Source organism: Pararge aegeria, chromosome 2, assembly GCF_905163445.1.
Source record: "Pararge aegeria chromosome 2, ilParAegt1.1, whole genome shotgun sequence".
NCBI lineage: Eukaryota > Metazoa > Arthropoda > Insecta > Lepidoptera > Nymphalidae > Pararge > Pararge aegeria.
In genome coordinates, this window is record NC_053181.1 from 12,920,553 (window position 1) to 12,943,825 (window position 23,273).

Genomic DNA, 23,273 nt, shown 5'->3' on the forward strand with positions numbered 1-23,273 from the left:
TAGAGGGTATGCACAGGGTATGCAGTTGATATAAAATGAAGAAAATCTCCAGTTCGAGTTATAAATACTTAAGGAAAGTTTTTTTATAACTCAAAGTTTTTTTATAAGTCTTACAATGCTATCCTTAAGTTTCTTATAACTCGTACTGGATATTTTCTTTTGTATCATTTGCATACCCTCTATGTACGCCACTGCTGGGCACCATTGGCGTGCATAAATCCTTCCTCTCTTAATAACGAAATAAAAGTATAGATCGTATAGATTGCAAAACAATAAAACTATAATTTTAATAAAAATATTCAAGTCTTAGAAAGCATGATTAAACCCAACCAAACTCGCACAATCGCACAATACCCAATTTTCTACCTGAGGAGTTGAATCCGTGACTAAATTATTAAAGGCGGACTTAAATAAGACGCGAATATCCGCTTTACCACCGCATTGTGTTAGCAGGCTTTGGCTTTGGGATTACCGATCTCTATCGTCTAGTTAAAATTCTGAGCAGACATTGTCGAGCGCGAACTCACACAACGCTTTAGCAAAAGTTAATTTACAATTTTCTTCTCGATTTCGAAGCTGAAAATGCTCTTGGTTGTATTGCACACATTTCATACGTCAAGCTTATGTTTACTTTACTCGACTTTCAAGAGTTCAACATATTACTTATTGATATAATACCTACACAATTTTTATGTAGAAAAGGACAAAAATAAAACTAAATAAACGCATTGAAACTCACTATCCGATTAGAAATAACTCTTTTATGATAATTGGCCACGGGTTAAAATTCGACTTATTCTTTTAAATTTGAGGTACATGCACTCTTTTTGATTTCTTCTTCTCTTGTTTTTTTATAAGCTTTAATTAAGCCAAACTCTCTTCATCCGCACAATTTGCTTGATTCGAAGCAAAGTTTTCCGTTCACGTAATTATACATTTCGTTACTTGCTTACATGTAAAGAAAAGACAAAGTAATTTAGATCCATACAGACATTCTAAAATTAAAAAGACAGCTGAAAGCTCAACCTATTTATTCAAATCTTCCCATACAAAATTCGTTTTGCTTCAATGGCACTCAGACGCTTAATATAAATACATACTCTGTGAAAACTTCAGCTCTGTACTTATTACGGCTCACGTAATAGTTAATAAAAAATATAATAACACATGATTGGGATAAAAACGGCGGATTCTTTTTAATTAAGTAACTGTTTTATTAGCTTAAACTACGCAAGTTGAGAACAAATCCTGAGAGTAGTTCACTCACGTGGTCTCTAGTTGTTTTTATAACTTACATGTAGTAAAACCTTGAAAGCCCAATAATCCACATTGAACCTAGGTGGACGGTCTAGGCATCAATATCGATATCTTCTCAAATGATTGTATTTAAAAGTTGAATGTGGAGATGAATTTATGGTAGTCTCAGGGGAAAATCAGAATTTCGTCGTGACAATCACATAAAGAAACAAATAAGATTTGAAATCGAATCTGTTTTATTTTTTATTCATGTCAGTTTGGTAATTGCATATACTGCATCATTAAACTTATATTTACCTACTCCTAACTGAGCTATAGTTTAAGAAAAATGGTTAAAATAGCTTGTATATAAACTAAATCGAAAAAACATCACCTCAACACCAGAGACGTATACATTAGATTTATCTCCCACGGAATAAGATCAAGCGTCGGGATTTAGCCGAGAATTCATTTCCTCGACTTTTATAAAGGCTGTAGACGAATCCGCTTACAGAAACGAAAGCAGGCGGAAATAACAATTTCGAAAGAAACAAACAAAATTCTAGAACGCGGTTCGCTGTAGACGGCTGATATAAATGGAGACAGGAGGGGCGATAAAAATGATGGCGGATGCCTCGTGAATTGAAGAAAATTAGGATATTCTCCGCTCTCTCAGCCGCGCTCCAACTGTATAAATTATCGATAAGTGCCTAGCTTCGTTTATATTTTTCCTTAAAGCTATAAATGAAAAGGGCCGGTGAGTTGAATACAAACGGATATATATACGAATTTAGTTGACTGTCTGTAAATGGTTGCTAAATCATCATCCTCAGGTTATAAATTTTTTTACTGCTGGGCACCAGTGTCGTGCATAGAGGATATGCACAGGGTATGCAAATGATATAAAATGAAGAAAATATCCATTATTTATCCATCCATTTATTGTTTTGCAATCTATACGATCTATACTTTTATTTCGTTATTAAGAGAGGAAGGATTTGTTTCTTTGTTAAAAACTATTGAATCCATTTGTAAATTTTTTCACTTTTACAAAGTTATTTTATCCGAAATAACAAAGACTATATTTAAGTAAGCCTGAAGTAATGCTAGCTGTAAAGGAAGCCGTAAAAAAAGTGCTAGAACATAGATATATTCAACAATTCAAAATTATTAGCGATTAGTATTTTAAAGCAAGCGATTTTAAAAAAAAATTCGCTTAAAATTTATATGTTATAAATAAGTTCATCGTATCTTACGTTATTGTAGCAAAAAAGCTTAAAGGCGATTTTTAGTAATTATTAGGCATATTAATATTAGTCCTTACTAAAGAAGAATAATGTTATCATCCGGCCCACTCAATAAAGACAACCTTGCACTTTATAGCGCAATTATGACGACGATAGTTTATGAGAAAAAAAATTACAACTAAAATACCTAGGGGGTGGGAGTTTAGGTCTATGAGTAATAGAGGTATCTGCATCACTAATATTATGCGGAAATACTTGGAGTGAAATTTTATTGTCTAACAAAGATCTAGCTCTTCCAGTTCCCCTTTAATTCCGCTATCAAGGTACAATTTAATCAAGATTGAATAAACACATTGCTGAGTACGGTCCATAAACAACAACATGGACTTCGTGACCCAAGTCGGACATACTATCTAGACAACCAGGCAGTTCATGGGCTTAATATACCAATTGAATACTTGAAATGACTTACAGAGGTTGTATATCATATGGTTGGCCGATCCATTTCAAACGGCATCGTTCCTAACTCTTTTTTTTATCACACGACCAGTCAGCCATATTGGCTGTATTGTCACATGTTAGAGGTTTAGAATATTAAATCGCTTGGTGGCACATTATTCTTTGTACCTAGCCTTCCTTAAGACCAGACCAGAGAAAATACATAAGTTATATATTATTTTCAAATCTCCAGGGATCAAACATGGGACCCAAACTTATAAGACCATAGCGCTGATGTTATAGCCTAAGTTGTAAACTTAGGTTATAACATCAGTGCAGTGTTTTGCTCGTAGTTTCTATTGCCGCTGGATTGAGTGAATAATAGTTTAAGATTTTTCTCAGAAGCCTGTGAGAAGACGTTTTGTCGCTGGGGAGCGGAGTGCGTCTCACTTGGCGATGGTCGTGCCCATTGCGCGTGTCCTACTAGCTGCCCATCCTCAAGCGCGCCTGTGTGCTCTACAGCAGGAAGAACTTACCGAAATCATTGCCACTTGCGTAAGGAGGCTTGTGAACGACGCCTGAACTTACGCGTCAAGCATGAGGGTGAATGTGGTAAGAGTACAAATATATTAGTTATCTAAACAGTGTTGGATGCGTCCGGGTGCCATGCTTCCTTATCTATTTATTTATTTATTAAATTTTGCTTGAACATGGTACTGTAGCGGTCATTGCATAACTAGATGGCGCTACAAAAATCCTGCATCGCTAGCGAAGTGTTTGCGAAGAATGCCTATATATACAACTTCCAAAAATGAATGTTCGGACCTCGGTCCCCGAGCACGATCACCCGCTCGGAGGAAGATCTTCCTATTGTTACGGTCGAGCGTATCTCCAAACCCATAGCTCCCGTACAGTACAAATAAAATAGATGTTATGCGTAATTCGTGATCTACGTATTCAAGATAGGCGTGCAAAAATCATTATCTTACAGTGATTTTATAAAGTGGGTAAATAACCAAACTTCTGATAACTATAAATTCATACAATTAAAATAATATTTGATTAATAATCAGTGTTCATGACATTGAATTGGGCAGCAACTCGATATTTTTTTAATGAAAATTCAAAGGAAATGTTGAATGACATATTTAGTTTAAGAAAAAGAACACTAAGAAGCGAGAAGGAGGCATTGTACTCATATCTTATACAAACAAATCGCCTTTTTCGCTAATTCGCGATTTGGTGATGTACTTCATCATATTCATCCGGGACATACTGACAGATAATACGAAAGCTATGAGCTGTCAGTATGTCCCGGATGCACCTCATATTACAACATCTACTGTCCCGATTTTTTCTTTTTATACAAATTAGCTTGACATGAAAATGATTGGTTGTTACAGACCGAAACAATTTACCCGCTTTTATCAGCATAAAAAATATTTGGATTAACCACTTCGTTTAAAATCTTTTAAAGATAAACTAATGTAAAAACCTTTAAATCAGCGCTTACTGCACTCATATTCTCAAAAATTAACTGAATGAAAAGTCACACCTCACGTTAAAATTACAAAAGTAGGTATATTACGTCCCTGCATAAATTCAACATAAATTAGCGTAGGTGGGTAAATAACACAACACGAACAACCCTTTACCCCCAAGTCATCTCATAAAATATGTCGCCTCGCGACAGCAATTGCGAGTATTTTGCCAAGGTAAATTGAACTGAAGTTTTAGTTCATTTAACATCTCGGGTGAATTTTCAAAAAATTCAATGCTCCCGGAGCACCGACGGGGCGTTTAGTTTATGCATCCATTTTGTATGCTTCGTTTTATATTTAGCTTTTCTATAAGAATATACAATGTAACACAGGAAAGCTTTTGAAATAAACGCGTTTTGTTAGTGCTACCATTAGTTACTACAATGACGCTTTTTAGTCGGAGGTGTTTTAGTTTTAAACATAACGTCTGTAAAATAGATAAAAATGTAATAAGGTGCATTTTTATAACTTGACTTCGTATTTAATTTTTCCCATAAAGTTCAATTATTCATGATCTAGTCCTGAATTCCTAAATGGGACCGAAAATTGCACAGTAGGATGGACACCGCTAATATCCTATTTTTTTTTTAGTTTTTGTTCAGACCCGGAAATCGAACCAACGACCTCGTGATCCCTGGTAGAAAATTCTACGAGACCAAAGAGACCAATAAACCAGCGGGGCTGTAAGCATGTATCTAATATTAAAATCATTGCCTGCACTATTTGGTTGCATAACGGTTAGGATGTCTAACTACGGATTGCGAGGTCCTGGGGTTCGATTCCCGAGTTGGACAAAGATGGCTGCGTATTGGAATTTCCTGTTAAAAAACCACAACCAGCCCGGAGTTAGTAAATTGGAGGCATAGTGGCTTAGATTTTAAAGCTAGACCCTTAAGTAAACAAACAGGCTGAGGGTTTTGATTGTTTCATTTTATATTTCTTGTCCAAAGAAGCCGGAGACCCGTGCTCCGGAATTACATGCCCGACGGGGTCTCGCTGCATTGTGACCTACGGCCAAGCTGAATGCCGATGTCCCCGCAGCTGCCAAAGACGAAAACCAGTATGTGGCAGCGACGGCCGGGATTACCCATCTGCGTGCCATCTCGACAAACAAGCCTGCGAAAATCTGCTAAACATCACTATCAAATATCACGGCAAATGCGGTCAGTATCAATCTTTATTCAATTCAAAGTCAAAAATATCTTTATTCAAGTAGGCCCACAGGTGGCACTTTTGATGCGTACATAAGAACCACACGGTAGTGAGATGATGGCGATAACCACATTCGTAAACTTAAAACTAAAGCTACGAGGGTTCCAAACGCGTCCTGGTCTAAGAAGAAGCCCACAACAAACTTAGCCGGGTGTTTTTTTTTTTTTTTTTGTTATCACCATCTCACAATATCATTTTAAATTATTAGAAGAGCAAAAGCAATTACCTTTTACAACCCTTTAATTTTTGTGGACATCTCAGGGTTACCTGTTGCTACGCCTATAGGCTTATTTTACCAAGTAATACACGACCAATGAATTAATAAACCACGTTTTGAATGGGTCTGAAAAACGCTTTCACACACAACAAAACTTAAGTGGTTGCGTCTGCCGAGAAAGACCCTCACTGGCATCCCGTAGATGCACATCGTGAATGGCGCACCGGCAATATACGTATACCTCCATTCTACACTTTAGTGCATATTTTCCAATTTACAAACATAACGCGGAAGTTACGTCATTCTATCAAGTGCTTAATTGTCCACATAAAATAACCAAATAACACATTTATGCTAACGGGTGTTTGTTTACTTGCAAACTGACACACAGCAAGAATTGTACCCACCCGCACTGCGAAAAAAATCCACGCGATTTATAGTCTTGCGATTCATATTCGGCGTACGAACTTTCGCATTCCACGCACTGCGAATAAATTTCTTACTGATTTTTGTCAGTTTTTATGGAATTCTCGGCAAAGGCGCACTTACATAACACACTTCATAGTGTAGACAATACAAGACAGAACAATACAATGCCATCCTATTAATACAATTAAACATATTACGAATGAACCCTTTGAAATCGATCATAATTTAAAATGCAACAGTAATTTAATCATAGCAATAAAAAACAAATAGGTAACAAGATAATATTCAAATGTACGTATCATAAATGTTATACCGTCCTAATTATTTATATTAAAGTAAAATTTAATTTTATTTCATAGCAGTTTGGTATGGTAAGCAATATGTTTTTTTTTCAAACATCAAGAAAGAAAAAAGTGAACTCAATATTGAACTTGAAGTTGAAAATATTTTAAAACAAATTATTTTTTAACTCATCTTAATGAAAATTATACGAACAAATTATTTTGTATTGTTTCTTCCCAAGTTTAAGAATATGAACGGACCTCGTTATGAGGGGGTCGTTACCTTATAAAAGAAACGGAGAACACAAAAGGGTCAACATTTTCTTTCAGTGTTAAGTGCGAAATTATATCTTATGAATAAGGAACTCTCATATTTAACGTACAAGCAGATCAAACTATCATCATATTTACTAGATATAAAACTGGTTTTAAGTACCTAAAGCTATAATAAGAACGATTCTATACAGAGAGTTTATAAATTTGTTTCTGACTTATAAAATTAAGAAGATCAATTACGAAGCTCTTGCTTATTACACGTGATTGAAAATTAACTGCAATTCTTCATACAATATACTACATTTTGAGCGCGCAAAAGTTGTTTAACAGTATGTTAAAAAGTGTCCCTTTATTTTCATTTGTCGTTAGATAAAAATAAACTTTCGAGAAAATCCGAAAGAAAAAGGTTTCCAACAAAAGTAGGTCTTTTAATAATACAAATAAAACAACTTCCAGAAATTGTTTTCTTAGAGAGTAATTTAATCTGCTTCACTCTTATCTGTGCACGTTTTGTGAACCCTTTTCACAAAACTTCCCCCGAACATTCGATCTGGACTGAATTTGTACAAGACCAAATGTGCGGGACATTTCAGCATCGTTTGTGAATTTCACTGTTTACTTTACTAGCTCGCTTTTATACCTACTCGTACTTGTATTAAATGTTTATCTTGAACATTGCTTTTCGTTTCATATAAGAATCAATTGGATTTTTTAAAATTCTATGTTGTCATCAGGGCGGATTTTAACCGTGGCAGAAGGGTTAAATATAATTTAACAGGAAAACATTCGAAATTATTTTTAAATATTAATAACAGACGCAGCTTTTTAGAATATTGAATTTTGGGAGGATTTTAGATTCACGTTTTTGAAATTATAAAAAATAATACTCAATTCGTGTAGTATGAGGAGAGAAATGTAGTAGTTGAATGATAATTCGAAAATGTTTAAAGATAGCAGACTTTTAAAAAACACATTTTCATTTTATGTACTCTGATTATATACCATTATAACACGTACATTTTAATATTTGATACAAAATAATTATAAATTAACGCAGCAATGCTAAAAAAATAATTTTACGGAAATAAAAATACTAAACGGAAATTAAATATGCAAAAAAAATTATAAACCTAGATTAGACTACTGTATGTACTGTTTGAAATATTAAAAGCCCCACTTGCGACCTTATACTGGCAAAACATTTTTGACGCGAGAATTTCTCTATTAAACAGGCGCAGCGGATAACTTTAAAGCGAAGTAAAATAGTTATTTTTTAAAGTTTTTATATCGCTTCCGTGCGCTGATTGGACTGCTGCGTTCTGCGGCTTTTTGTTAGTTCAAACATTAAAATGCAGAAACTACTGTTAATATTACACTTTATGTTAGAGCATAGGTAAAGAGAACAAAGTTAGTTGGCTATGATGTTGATGAAGATTGCAAAGAAGCCAAAGAAGCCTTTTGCATTTATCGTCATGTATTTGTGACACTTTACTTGATGCAGCATTTATTCGTTCATTATCCAAAAGAAAACATTTGGAGATTTAACGCTATACCACTTTCTTTCATTGAATCCTTCTTTCGTCGGAATTGTACAAAATGTTAAAACATAGAGGATAACAGTTTATATTTTTGCGCAGATCCTTGCGCAGACCACGAGTGTGCTGATGGTGGGATCTGCCAACTCAATGAAGTACGTGCTCCAGTATGCCGATGCGGCCCACCTTGCGATCTGATACCTCGATCAGGATCTGCGGTATGCGGCTCTGATTTCAAAGACTACGAGAGTGAATGTGCGCTGCGTAGAGCGTCTTGCCGCACGAGACAACAACTTTCGATAGCCTACAGGGGAGAATGTGCTTCAGGTATGAAAGTCAAAAGTTACATGTAATTAGTATAATAAATCAATATACATACATAAAAAAAATATTTTAAATAACCAAACCAATAAGCAATAATGCGTAGTGATTTTGTTAGCGGGAAGAGTTGCTTTATTTTCATAGCTTATCTCACTATGTTATAGTAAGTAAATCTAAGAGAATCTGAAAAATCGTAGCGCCTATTGCTAAGTAAGAATAGCAAATAGAATTACGTAAAGAGTAAAAATACTTAAGTAAACACTTTAAGTAGTAGTAATATGCATTAATGTTCTTGGTAGAAAGCGTTCTTAATATTTAACTGGTACTGTTTTATATTCATGAAGTCTGAAAAAAAAAAAGGTACTTTCATGACTCGCACAAAGGATATGCACTGATCGTTTGTACATGTTTGGTTCTATAACGACAGCTTTGTCAGCGAATGCCTTTTTATTTATCTCACAAAAAAATTATAGCCGCAGCTTTTTGTTTGTTTTATAAAACGAAAAAAAATAACTGAAATATTTATCAGACAAGCGACAGTTGTAAATCGATTTTTATTATGTCTAGACTAGTTTCTGGAGAACCAAATAAATCTGACTTTGTCTCAGGCGATTCGATATACTCATAGGTTTCTTTCTTTTATTTGTTAACCGCTTAGCTTGAGCAAATTCGCAAGTAAATTTCTCAGGTGATGTTATATTTCGTTATGGCATCCACCAGGTTATCGTAGGCGGGTAACTAAAATAGATGTCTTCTAAATAAAAAAAAAACAGTTTATTAGTATCCTATTAATATAAGTTGTAATCAATGGGGTCTATTGAATATTGCGTTACTGATACTTATATTTTAAATGCGTGTCAAATGTTTGCATCCTGCATGAATACAGGATATGTTCCCACTTTTTAAAATACCTTTTGTAATTTAAATTAAACTGTGAAACTGTGATCTTTGAGGAACTTCACATGGATAATTTTTCCTTGAGACGGATGATAGGATTCCATCTCTTACATCCCTTGTAAACTGCTTCCCGGGATAATACTCGACGAGGTCGTTGGCAACAGCTAGTTTTTATAATCCATACCTACAAGCTATATAAAGTTGCAGATTTAAAGCAATTTTAACAGAAACCTTCATAAAAATAAACGATATGCTAAAAGTCTTCGATTTTGAATAACAAATAGTGACCTAAATCTCTGGTCTCCTAATCTAAAATTAAATCTTTATTCGGAAACGCACAGAGGCACCGTTATTGGGGCTCCTGTTGAGGAGACATTTTGTTCTAAAGAAAGTAATTGAACAGGAGCGGCGAAGCGTAGTCTTTCCTAAAAGCAATTGTGACAGTTACGATATAATTCAATTTTCGAGAGTTATTAACTCAATATTCGAAGAGCTGTTATCATTTTATCTATCCTTTTATCAATAAAATGAATACCTTCTATTTGCACAAATTATATAATTGAAGTTTGCAAAGTAATAATGACAAATGTTATACTTATAGATCACAATACCTTCTTTTCAAGTAGAATTTAACTCCATCAAGAAATCCATCAAGATATATAAGTTTTATCAACTAAATCGAATAAAACGACTCAAAACTCGAATATTAACAGTTGAATATTATGTTGCTATGGTTTTATAAAGTTATCAAAACGAAATTTCTCGGATAGCGCGCGACTTAATAATTTTATTCAAAAAAGGATTATACGACAAAAATTGCAAGGTCACGTTAAGATGCATTTTTATAACATGAGAGAGAAATAAACGCATAATAGAAGGGGAAAAAAGTTGTAAATTGTTAAACAAACACAAATTCTACTAATATTATAAATAGTTATATTTATATAACGCAAGTTTGTATGGATGGATGTTTGTTACTCTTTCACGCAAAAACTACAGAAAGGATTTTGCTAAAGCTAAACAGTAATATAGGGTAAACATATTCTTATGAATAACAAATAGGATATAATGTATAAAGATATTGTGTTTATCTTTTAAAGTTGAATATCTATAACCTTTATTATGCTAATAAAATTAGTTTTATAATAATGCATTATTTGTGATGTTGTTTTTATAAACATTATAAATTAATCCTTATAATAAACACGTTATTCGTCACGGCAAACGGTCATGAGGGGAAAGGGATACTATAATTTTATTATAGTTTGACTCTTAATGATCATAGCGAGGTACCTAAAATAGCTGTATTACCTATGCCAGGTTATTTATTACCTGGCATAGGTAATACAGCTATTTTATACTCTATTGAGTATAACCTAGCTCTTGACTTGACTTGAGTAATGTAATATATTTTAATAGATTTTTCCTCAAATTTCTAAAGGTAAAGCCGTCTGGCGACAACGTAAGTTTTCAGTGTCAGACGCAACAGTTCTGAGTGTTTGTTTTGATTAAAATGTATTCAAGAATTATATAAAAAAGTTGAAACTTCAAACATGTGAGTTATCGTCATCACCATCAACCAATTACCGGCCCTGTACAGGGCATCGGTCTCCTCTCAGAATGAGAAGGGCTTAAGGCCGTAGTCTACCACGCTATCCTACTACAGATTGGTGGAATTCACACGCCGTTGAGAATATAATGGAGAACTCTTAGGCATGCAGGTTTTCTCACGATAACCTTCACCGTTTATTGAATTTGGATAGGTTGCTGCGATTTTTTTTATTTTACAGCTATTTTAATGTCATATTTTTTACAGCTCAACACCCTTGTGAGTCGGTAAAATGTGGTGTTCGCGAGCGATGTACATTGGACGCGCGCGGAGTGGCCGTGTGTGGATGTGGTCCAGATTGCGAAGAGGTAGTCCGGCCGGTGTGTGGCTCGGACGACCACACGTACGACAGCCCGTGTTTACTAGATCGAACAGCGTGTTTGGATAATCGCGACATACGGATCTCGTACATGGGCTCTTGTGGTACGTTGTTTTAGTATGACCTACTTCGAGAAGTTGGCTTTAAAAGTACCAACTTTTAGTTTAAGTAAATCTCAACTTTACTTAGCTTTTTTTTTGGAATATCGATTTTTACAATGTGTCATTTAAAGAAGATTTTACGTAATCAATTTTTTTTTTGCTTTATATGGGTATGTGGCACTCAATTAAAATAAAATATTTTGCATTAAGGCAACACAAAACCGGAGTGTTCTAACCTGTGGTTGCAATGGCGATTAATTGCATTTGCCAACTTGCCACTAATCACAAGACTCCTGTTCAAATAGCTTGTGATTAATCGTTATTCACACCATCGTGGTCGGAAGTTGGTTGCCCTAGTTTGGTTTTAGCTTGGAGAGCCTCTACAAGAAACCAGGGGAACTCCCTGGCGGAGCAGTGAATGCTGTGGCTTTAAGTGGGATTTCCCGGGTTCAATCCTCGGCAAGGGCTATTTGGTAATTTATAATTTCTGAACTCTCTCTGGTCTGGTATCACGACAATGACGCCAAGCGGTTTAGGTTTCCGGTACGATGACGCGTAGAAACCATTGGTGGTATGCTTTTAATATATGTAATAAAATGGTTACAGTTATTTGTTTAACGCAGTGTTTTGTACACTGAAGTAAGTCTCTAATATTTTTACTTTTATTTTTAAGTAGCCGATGTAAGTTATAAATACATTGCCGTAGGTGTAGAAAATCCTTGTGCCCGGGCAAGCTGTCCGTGGGGCGGCGCGTGTATAACACGCGGTGGGTCTGCGCATTGCTCATGCCCCGTATGCGATTCTACCCTGGCCCCGGTCTGTGCTTCCGACCACAACACCTATGGCAGCGAGTGCAAAATGCGTATGCACGCGTGCCAAGCAAGCCTTAGGGACGGTGAACTTCGAGTGCTTTATAACGGAACTTGTCGTAAGTACCTATTACATCGTACAAAACATTTTTATTACCTTCACGTTCTAGCTTTGAACGAACCATTTGGAATTATCTATATATTACTAAAACTAAGACGAATAATGCAAGAAGTATTTAGCATTTTAAATGCGATATATACGGATATCTAAGTCTTGGGCTTGGTTCCTTAGTAAAGCTGAAAAAAGAAAACTAGCGCGGTTATTATCATGACGATGTAGTGATAATAATTTTTGTCACACTTGCTCGTAACGTCGACCTTATCACATCGATATAAGACTCAGAATCCAAGATATTAGACACACGTGTTTTATTGAAAATTACCGTACTTGTCACGTAATCGAGTCATCATAAATAAAGCACAAGGCTTTATTAAGCCGACCCGATTAAGCCAAAAAAAGCAAAAGAAGGAGAAGAAGTTCAGATTGTACTTGACTACAAGTTATATGTATGATGGGCCTTTTTTTTATTTTGCCGGGTAATACAGATTATTTTACTTCACAACCAAGAAAGTTTTATGTGCCTAAAAAGGGATTTCGTTAAATGATCAAATATTTTTGCCTTCTCAATTATTATGATAAATGAACGTTAAGTTTTATCAAATTATTCACATGTTTAAATATGTTTTAAATACGATGATTTTCCCTGTACTATATTTTTAATATAGGCCTTTATGCAACGAAAGATGCTGGCTGTATATCGGTTTACCTTGGCGCGCGAGAAAATAACCGCGCGCCATTTTCCGTTATTAATATCTCGTTAATATTTTCGATTTTTGGTCTTTTGTTAATAATTGAAAATGTCTAGCTTAAATTGGAAAGTAGAGCAATAGTAGATTTTACTCCGCAGAGAATATAAATCGTGGCACTAGTGATTAACTTGTTTCAACCAAAATCTAGAGAGTGGCCTTCGAAACTTACATATAGTGGACGAACCACAGAATTAAGAACATACAGGACCCATGCACACAACTAAAATTAAAGTATAAAAAGCCTATCCACTTAAGTAGTGTTTCTCGAACAGGTTCAGACATTCATTCCATTTAGCAGTTGACAGTTTTTTAGCTCTCATGTTTAGAACATTTACCAAAAAATGGGGAAATAGGAAAGTTTGTGAGTTAGTTAGTAAGTTCACGGGTGTGAAGTGAGATGTGCGCCGGGCGTTTTTACTGTTTTTGGACACAATGCACTGCATGCAATAATTTCCGAATAAGGGTTCTGTACGTTTTAAAGTCTGTGGGAAGAACAGCAATAAATGGTCAGTAATTTTCTGAGAACGTATTTAAGAATTTATCCTTTTTCTTTACCTCGCAAGTGTGATGAAAATCGTTGTATGAAACGCGTACGGTACATTACTTGTTACACTCTCGGCTTTCTTAGCACATTCGCTAATAGTTGATGCTCCTAATACCGCCTCGACTGCGAAATGCAATGTGACATTACTTGATTCATAATCTACTATTAAATCCCCGAGTTGGGTAATGTAGATAGTCAATGCTCCTATGATATAGAAAGCCTATTGGTAACAGGTTCCTATGGCATAGACAATGGGACATTAGAAGGATGATGATGGTTATAAATAATGTTACTATTTTATTATATATTTTCCATACAAGGTACATAACATTTTTGTCATACTCTTATTGAAAGTTTTGAAAAGAGCTTTTATTAAAGTTGTAATAATGTTCTCCTCACATTTTAACTCACAAGGAATGTTTCTATCAGCTGCAAAAGTCTGAAAGTAATGAATTTGAAGGTAAAGATGAAATCAATTATAAAATTCCGTCCTTTATGAAAATCGCTATCAATTTCCCGTGATGAAAGTCTTTTTCTTTTATGAACTTGTCAATAGAATCTCAAGATTCCTTTGCCGTGAAAAGCCTTTATAAAAAAACCGCTTAATTTCTATATAATATTCTACTAAAGAAATATTTTAATCTTTTTTAAGGACTGTTTTATGAAATACAGATATAAAATTTTTTGTATTAATTACTCAGTGTGCAAAATTTTATAAACACATTTCATATAGTTATATACAAACAAAATAACATTACTCGAAAAAAGGGTTAAGACTTTTACGGTTTTAAAGATTCACCAATTATGTAAATAAAATGAGCTATTATAATAATTATTAACAATGTATTTATAACTTCTGTTCCTCTTTGGAAATGTCGATTAAAACATCTCTAGTGAATAATGGAACGAGACGCAGATTAATGAAAGTATACAAAGGATTAATTTTACAGAATCTTATTGGTTATTGAATCAATATTGGACAGCGCTGTCTCGTTATAATCGCTTTCATATTTTAATGAGATCTCTTTCAGGGAATTTCAATTTCGCACTTAGAAAACCATTTAGTAGGAACTGTATTCCTCGGATCGAGATTAAGCTCTCTGACTTTAATCCCCTAGAGAATTGCTTAAACACGCGGTCTTTAAATATAAATTTTAAACGAGGATGCTGGGAGTAAGAATAAAAAATTACATACAAATATTTTCTTAGCGGATTCATTTGGTAGGTGCAAACGTGTATTTGCGAAGAAACAGACCATTTAATTTCATACCAAAATTATACAAGCAACCCTAAAATTGGGACACCTTTACGTGAGCGTAAACGAATTTGCAATATGTACTTATTATATTACGAAAAATGCTGTAAATAGGTTAACCTGTTTTCTAGTCTTAAGCTATTAAATTGTTTTGCATCAATACTTTTTTTTCCTATACAGAAACATGTGCCGATATGATTTGCGCGGGTGGAGGAAACTGTGAAGTAGACTCTGAAATCGGCCGCCCAGTTTGCCACTGCAACCATAATTGCACTGATGTTCAAGTAAGTTTTAAGTATCATTTTTGTTTGCGTAAATAAAGAACAGTTAGAGAGGCAAAGCGGGTTTTTCGGGATTGCAACTTATTCACTCTCCAATTTCCTTATGTCACCCTCAAATTGTCAGATTTGTTTCTATGCACATTTCACTAGGTGCAAGGTTTCCCCTCCTATGTTATTCAGACGCGCTCAGTAAATCCCGAATACCATCACGTGTTTTTACGAGAATAACCTGTAACTCGTCAATCTTTTTATAAATCTAAAGTTAGGCTTTGGGTGCCTACTTATTTATAGTTATAAAAGTCACTCTGAGTTTCACTGTAATTGTTTCCAACCTAATATTTCCGATCTGAAAGTGCCATTCACTCTACTGGACGTTTAGAAGAGAATTGGAAGTTTCAGAAGTTTAAAGACTTCACAATTTAGTCTGGTTTAGATTAGTATCACAGATAAAGAGCACTTATGGTTGATTTCATATTTAAGTTTAAAAGGCATAAAAAATTTGGTTTTGCGGTTATTTACGCTTTACACAAGTTAGCAATTCCTGTAAATATACCAATTACACAGTATTTTATGTTACTGAATTAAATTTGTTGTAATGCTCAGGTATTATTTTGTTTACAAATAGATAATGTTAATTTGTACAATTGGTTTTCTTATTTACTTAGTTTGTTGATACTACGAGTTGGTTGGATTGTATTTTGTGTTATTTATTTTCTAATTTATTTTAATCTGTGCCTGAATGTAGTACGTAAAATACGATTTTATTGATTTCCGCCACGTTACTTCACCCGCGTTACTTTTTTTTTTATAAATTCCGCTGAAACCGATGACTTCCGAAAATTTATCCCTATAAATCGTAGTTGAACAATATGCTATCGAAAAATCTTTCTTGCATTTGATAACCCAACTCTTAAGGGAGGTTTATAACTTTTCTATATTTTATTATAAATATCCACAAGGGTCTATCTCCATACAAAATTACGTCAAGATTAGCTTAGTGTATGAATAATAACACAAATAAACTGTTTATTGATATTTTTCTTCTTATGACTTCTACAAGCTATTTTAATGTTATGCAATAAGCAAGGGAAAAGAAAGCGTCTTGACGCTAAGGTGATTGAGGCGGACGAGAGTGAGGGTTGCCATGCTACTATCCCTAGTGCTGTCAGCATAAATAGGGGAAAACCACATCTTGTTATACTTTTCTTTTTTTTCTATGTACTTTTTGTGGTGTGCAATAAAAGTATATTCATTCATTTAAATGAGAAATTTTATGAATACTTGTTAATGCTTTATATTTTCTTAAAATACTAAACGAAATGATTTATCACACCTGCATTTATACTTAAAGTAGCTAAGTTTATACAATTAATTTTAAATTGGAAAATTATACAAAAGACAATATCATTCTTGTTATTGAAACTGCTTAAACAACTAAAGCATATAAATACTATTAATTATAACCTTTTTAGTTCTTAGTATTAAAAAATCTTGGAACAAAGACCTTTCTAAATTTTTTAACATAATTATCACTATCACATTAAAGTTCATAAAAAATAGTAGAAAACGAATTATACCAGATAAGTAGAACAAGCACAGCGGTTAGCGTGACGGAAGATTGTTAAAATACAAGTTACAACCCGTCGCAAATTCGCGGCGCGGAAGAATTACTTTTCTTAAAGTTTTATCTACTTAGCACGTTCCACTGAAACGATTTTGTAAACCACCACTGTTTTAACTATCTTGGAATTTCAGAACTATGAACAACTCCTCTGAAATTTCTTTTAATAGTTCACTGAAATTTTTATTAAACAATTGACATTTAAAACAGCTACTACTGAAATAAAATAATAAAATTTTATTTTTTAAGGCTCACTTCAGATATCTTGGGCGTTCCATTTCATTTTAAGGGACGTACTTGTACATCTTGGAATGTTTAAGCAGTCATATGACAATTCATATGATAAATAACTTACAGGCTGTGGTAAATCAATGTTATTAATTTATTTAATACATATTGATTTAATATTTTATTAAATCAAATAAAAATGCAATTTTTTTTTTATTGTTTGTCCTTACTTTACTTTAGTATTAAAATAATTAGAATTTACGTTAAGTAAATTTAAGTTTTGTCTTCTTTTGCTACATATAAATTTTATTGTTTCACATACTTTCATTATTTCTACTTTTACCTACATACCTACATACTTCTATATACCTACCACAATTTCTTGACGCCACGCGTAAGTTTATCTATGTGTCTTTGATATAACGTTAAGTCACAACACCACACCACAGAACTAAGAACATATGGAAACCGTGTGTAACTCCACTTAAGTAGTCTTTCTCGAACAGGCGGTAAGTCACTCTATTCCATTTAGCAGTTGACAGTAATTATTTTATTTCTTATGCTCTAAATATCTACCATAAAATGGAGAAAATGGGAAAAGTGTTAGCTTCATTCCGCAGGTGTCAAGTGACAAGTGCGCGGGGCGTTTTCACTGTATTTGGGCACAATGCACTACATGCAATATATGCATAATTGCTGAATCAGGGTTCTGTACGTTCTTGACTCTGTTTGTAACACAATAAAAAACGGCATATTCTTAGTTATAGAGTATGGTTTATCATAGAGTACAGTTGTGCAATAAATGCAACACCAAATAAAAATGCTGTGAATTTTCCGGTGTGAATTGTACTTGTAAAAGTCCTAGCCACGTAATAAAATAAGTTATACTTATATCTAGATAACTAGGGCACTGGATAATTAAATCATTTTACTGCAGGATTCAGACGTGGTGTGCGGTACGGATGGTCAGACTTATCCGTCACAATGCGAGCTCGATTTGACAGCGTGTCGCGACCAAAGCGAACTGCGGCTAGCCTACAAAGGAGATTGCGGTGAGTGATTGGTTCAATTGTTAGTCATGATTACAATTAACATTGTCATTTTTAACTTTGTTGTTTAGATTATTAGCCTTTTCTGTCAACAAATTTCTTAGTACAAATATGGATCAAGAAAATAAAATTTTCCAGCTTTGAGCTTCGGAGAAAACACATTTGCAACACACGCCTATCCCATTTGCAGAGCAAATACGACTCAACGTGAAATAATTTATTATATAAATTAATTCTAAATTTACATACTATATATCAATATTTTAGTATGGCAACTTTGATTTGCCAACCAACACCAACAGCAGTTTGCCAACCATCGTTGGAGAAATGTAGCAACATAGAGGAATTCAAAGCTTAACCACATTTACCTGTCTACGATGGAGGAGGCCAGCGCCCAGCTGTGGGACGCTAATGGCTGAGTTTGGGGCTGTAGTTTTTAAATAAATAATAATTATAATTTTATGAATCGATAAAATGGCCAAAAAACGTGTATAATTGTACACATGCTAGCCAATTTCACTGACATCATATGTGTTCCCTCAAAAGAAAAAAGATCAGTTTTAGAAGTGCGCCCGCGTAGATGACCACTCGTTTCCACATAAGTTAACACCAATTTTTCGCCCTCGGTTCTTATGTTTTGCGATGCCTAGTTCGCTCTCATATCATAACGTAACATATTTCTAGTACGAGCCTATATTATAAATCACAAACTATTCAATTGAGCTAATGTAACCTTGACCGAAAATAATTCTGATGTTTATGAGGTAAAATTTTTAATGAGTTCTAGATGTAGTGAATAAATGACAGACGTTCGAACTCTTTGTAAAAAATAAAAACGTTTCTACCTTTGGAAATGCTACATCAACCTAATACAATACAAATTACATATATATAAATACAAGTTACATATATATAAAGTCGGTGCACAAGTAAAAAGATGTAATACTTATACTTTCAGTTACACACTAATTTACATAAGTAGTTTATAATAAGCAATAATTTTTAAATATATATTAGATATATGTACAACGTGTAACCGAATTAAGAAATACTGTTGAAGGATGCATAGTATATTTCATAAGGAAATCACTCTGTAAAAATATTAAATCAAAAGCCGCCGTCAATATGCTTATATTGACGTCCCATTGGTGCAGTGGGCAGTGCAGTGTCCCTGCTTTCTGAGTCCAAGGCCGTGGGTGTGATTCCCACAACTGGAAAATGTTTGTGTGATGAACATGAATGTTTTTCAGTGCCTGGGTGTTTATCTTTATTCTTTAAGTGTTTATATATATTATTCATAAAATTATTAATTATAGCTTTTGACGACGTAAACAACTCTCTCGCTAAAGTGGTACAGTGGTTTGAAGCTAATAATTTGGTTCATAACGGAAAAAAAACCAAGTGTATAAAATTCACTTTACCTAATGTTAAACACGTGAAAACCACTGTACTACTTAATAATGAGGAACTGAAACCGGAGGATACGACAGTTTTTCTAGGAATAACGTTAGATTCTAAACTTCATTGGGGCCCTCATGTAAATAATTTATCGAACAGGCTTAGTTCTGCTGCCTATAAGGTAAAGAAGATACGCCATATGACCGACGTAGAAACTGCGAGACTGGTATATTTTAGTTACTTTCACAGCATTATGTCATATGGAATTTTACTTTGGGGTAATGCTGCTGATATTAGCACTATTTTCGTGCTGCAGAAGAGGGCTGTTCGTTCTATCTACAAAATGGGTCCGAGAGAGTCATTGAGAGATAAATTTAAAGATTTTAAAATAATGACAGTGTATAGTCAGTACATATTTGAAAATTTAATGTACGTTCATTTCTATATTTAAGAAAAAATGTGACTGCAATAATTTAAACATTAGAAGTAAGAATAAACTTACAGTGCAATATACTAGGTAACATAAAATTCATAATTCGTTTAAAGGAAATTGCATACAATTCTACAATAAACTACCAATTGTCATGTTGGATATGTCTCTTAAAAAGTTCAAAGTTTGTATTAAACTTAAGCTTATAGAAAAGTCCTATTATAGTATAAAGGACTACGTAAACGATAAAAAAGCTTGGGTGTAAATTATTGCTCTAACCAGGTTGCTCTTCTAATAATTTAAAATGACATTGTGAGATGGTGATAACAAAAAAAAAACACTCGGCTAAGTTTGTTGTGGGCTTCTTCTTAGACCAGGACGCGTTTGGAACCCTCGTAGCTTTAGTTTTAAGTTTACGAATGTGGTTATCGCCATCATCTCACTACCGTGTGGTTCTTATGTACGCATCAAAAGTGCCACCTGTGGCCACTTGAATAAAGATATTTTTGACTTTGACTTTGACTTTGACTATTCATCAGTCATCATAGTACGCATAACACAAGCTACGCTTTTTTACGGGTTATATGGCGATGTGTGTAGTGTCGTAGTATATTTATTTATTTTATATCTATTTTTTCATACAAACTAATTCAAAACATTCTAAGTATTTGTTTATGACAAACCTATTGATGATAAAATACCGATGCGCCCATAGTACCAACTATGGCAAAATATGGCATATAACTATGTTTACTCATAAACTATTAGCGTTTCGGTTTCACAAATAAGTCTCAGAGACAGTAAATAATGTACCTCTAACCCTGTGAACTAATACTTCCTCCCCCCCCTTATAACATATTATATACGCTATTATAAACATTCTTGAATCACACTAAGACTTATATAAGTTGTTATTCTTAAAATTCTTACGAGGAGTACTCTTCGTGACTTTCTCCACGCGTAGGCACAATTTGCATTTATTTAATGCGACTCTAGGCTTGATATTGAAACACGAAAAAATAAATACCAGTTTCATTATCTAATTTTAATATAAAGTAGATAATGAAACTATTCCATTTCCCATTTCTGGCTATATAATAACATAGCGATCGGTGTATGTGTTTAAGCTTAGCTAAGTCTAACAACTCATGTCATGCTGAACCTAATAATATACGCTCCACTGCCCATCGACAGAATAGGCCGGTAGTAAATCCATATTATTATGTTACAGATTGCTCGTAGCCGACATTGTAGGAGTAATGCCTAATGCACATTAGAGCAAACCTGCACAAATTTAGTCAGTGATACGAAATAAATGAATTATATTTTAAACATAAAGTCTAGCTCATCATTTCTTTAATTAAATTAGAACCAATTAATAAAACCAATAGTATATAGTATGAATAAGCTACGACTTTATTTTATACTTGAAGCATGTTTAGCTAAAAAAAGTCGACCTTAAAATCATAGGTTAACGGAAAATGAAATGAGGTAAAGACAAAATGTTGTTGTGAGTTGAGTAGTGATTGAAAGACAAATTTGTCCTACGAGATATAATTGAAAATTTCCTGCCTTCTTTACGAACGTCCTCGGATTGGGCCTTGTACGGCAGTGTTTTTTAAACTCATTAAACCACCTGACCAGATTAGAGCAAATTTAAAAATTTATATAGTTGCGACGTCACCTCGTCACAATTTAAAGCTTTACTTATATTTTTAAACTTAGCATAAGTTTTATGAGAATATTTTAGTACGGAGCCTGCCTATCAGCCATTATATATTTTTTTTAATTGTAGACTCGCATGGAATCTGTATACTGTTGATCTACCACAGCCCATCCCTCTGGTGGTACGGTGAATATTTCAAAGTGAAACGATACTACCAGGTAGCAAGCAAATAGCTGGCAAAATGACATAGAAAAATATATTCCTAAAAGGCAGTTTTCTAAGAAATCAATGACTTTCTGTTTTATTTATTAAATATACACTAAAACATAAAATTAACGAATGAATTAGCTTTGAATGCTGTATAGTGATCAAAGCCTGGATCAACGTACTTTTAATTTTTTTAAGGTACGTTTTTTCTCTATGGGTTTTAATCTGAATCTAGAATTGTTTAATTTTAGTACAACTTTGATAGCTTATGTTTCGGAAACTGGACCCTACGCTATTATGTCTCATACAATTTTTAGGACGACTCATTAAAATTAAAATATCGTTTAAGATTACACACTCTAGCAATATGCAAAATATGTCCAATGTCCAATCCCATAGATACATTGTTAAATATGTGTGCTTGGTTAATGTCATTGATTTACAGTTGATTTATTAGAAAAGGTGACAGCACGTTCAGATAAGTCACATAGTATTTTTTAAATAGTACGTTGACATTTATTTTCAGTTATTTTTTTGTTCCACTACAAGAAAACCCTTAAAGGTAATCTCACTCGATGGTAAGAGATAATGCAGTTTAGGGTAGGCTAACCTGTTGTATGGCAGTAATAATTTAACTCCATCCAGACAGAAAAAACGCAAAACTCCAGTTGTATCATACCTGCACTTTAAGGATTATCACAATATTATTAGTAAATAAAATATATTACTAATAACTAAATCTGTAAATAAACTAAATTGACATGTCAACAAATCCTTTTTCATTACAAATATTGTGAAAAATAGAGCACTACTTGTACTACTATTTACTAGACCTGCCAATTTAGTTTTGTTTAAAAATGTATGTGCAACCATTCGCATAAATATTAGTTTAATTAAGGAATGTTTTGTTGTTTATCTTTTCTCTTCTGTGAAACCTTAATAATCGCCAAAACGCATTACATTTTATGGAACAAAAATGTAACTCACTAAAGGATTAACTTTCGTATTATATTTTCGTAAGCAAAAATAATTCTGTTTTGAAATCTGCAGCTCAAATTATAGAGACATTAAAATTTCTGTTAGTTCACAATGCTGGGAACAAATTATGAGCACTCGGAATAATTCCACAGAAACAATTGGATTCACCTTACGTTATTGTGTGATTACATTGCATTCGAGCACGAAGTTGTGCAAATCCTAGTGAAATGGTTTGCGTATTTAGCTATTCCATGTGCAATTTTAGCTAGCAACCAGTG

General features: G+C 33.8%; 1 protein-coding gene across 1 annotated transcript in view; it reads left to right on the forward strand.

The window, feature by feature from the left end:
• Positions 1–23,273, forward strand: part of LOC120634669 (agrin-like) — a 90,012-nt gene that overhangs the window by 36,006 nt on the left and 30,733 nt on the right. The window contains exons 4-10 of the mRNA XM_039905424.1: positions 3,324–3,533; positions 5,413–5,625; positions 8,515–8,739; positions 11,447–11,662; positions 12,366–12,587; positions 15,318–15,421; positions 18,205–18,319. Coding sequence (XP_039761358.1) covers positions 3,324–3,533; positions 5,413–5,625; positions 8,515–8,739; positions 11,447–11,662; positions 12,366–12,587; positions 15,318–15,421; positions 18,205–18,319 — 1,305 coding nt within the window. The remainder of the gene's footprint in view (positions 1–3,323; positions 3,534–5,412; positions 5,626–8,514; positions 8,740–11,446; positions 11,663–12,365; positions 12,588–15,317; positions 15,422–18,204; positions 18,320–23,273) is intronic.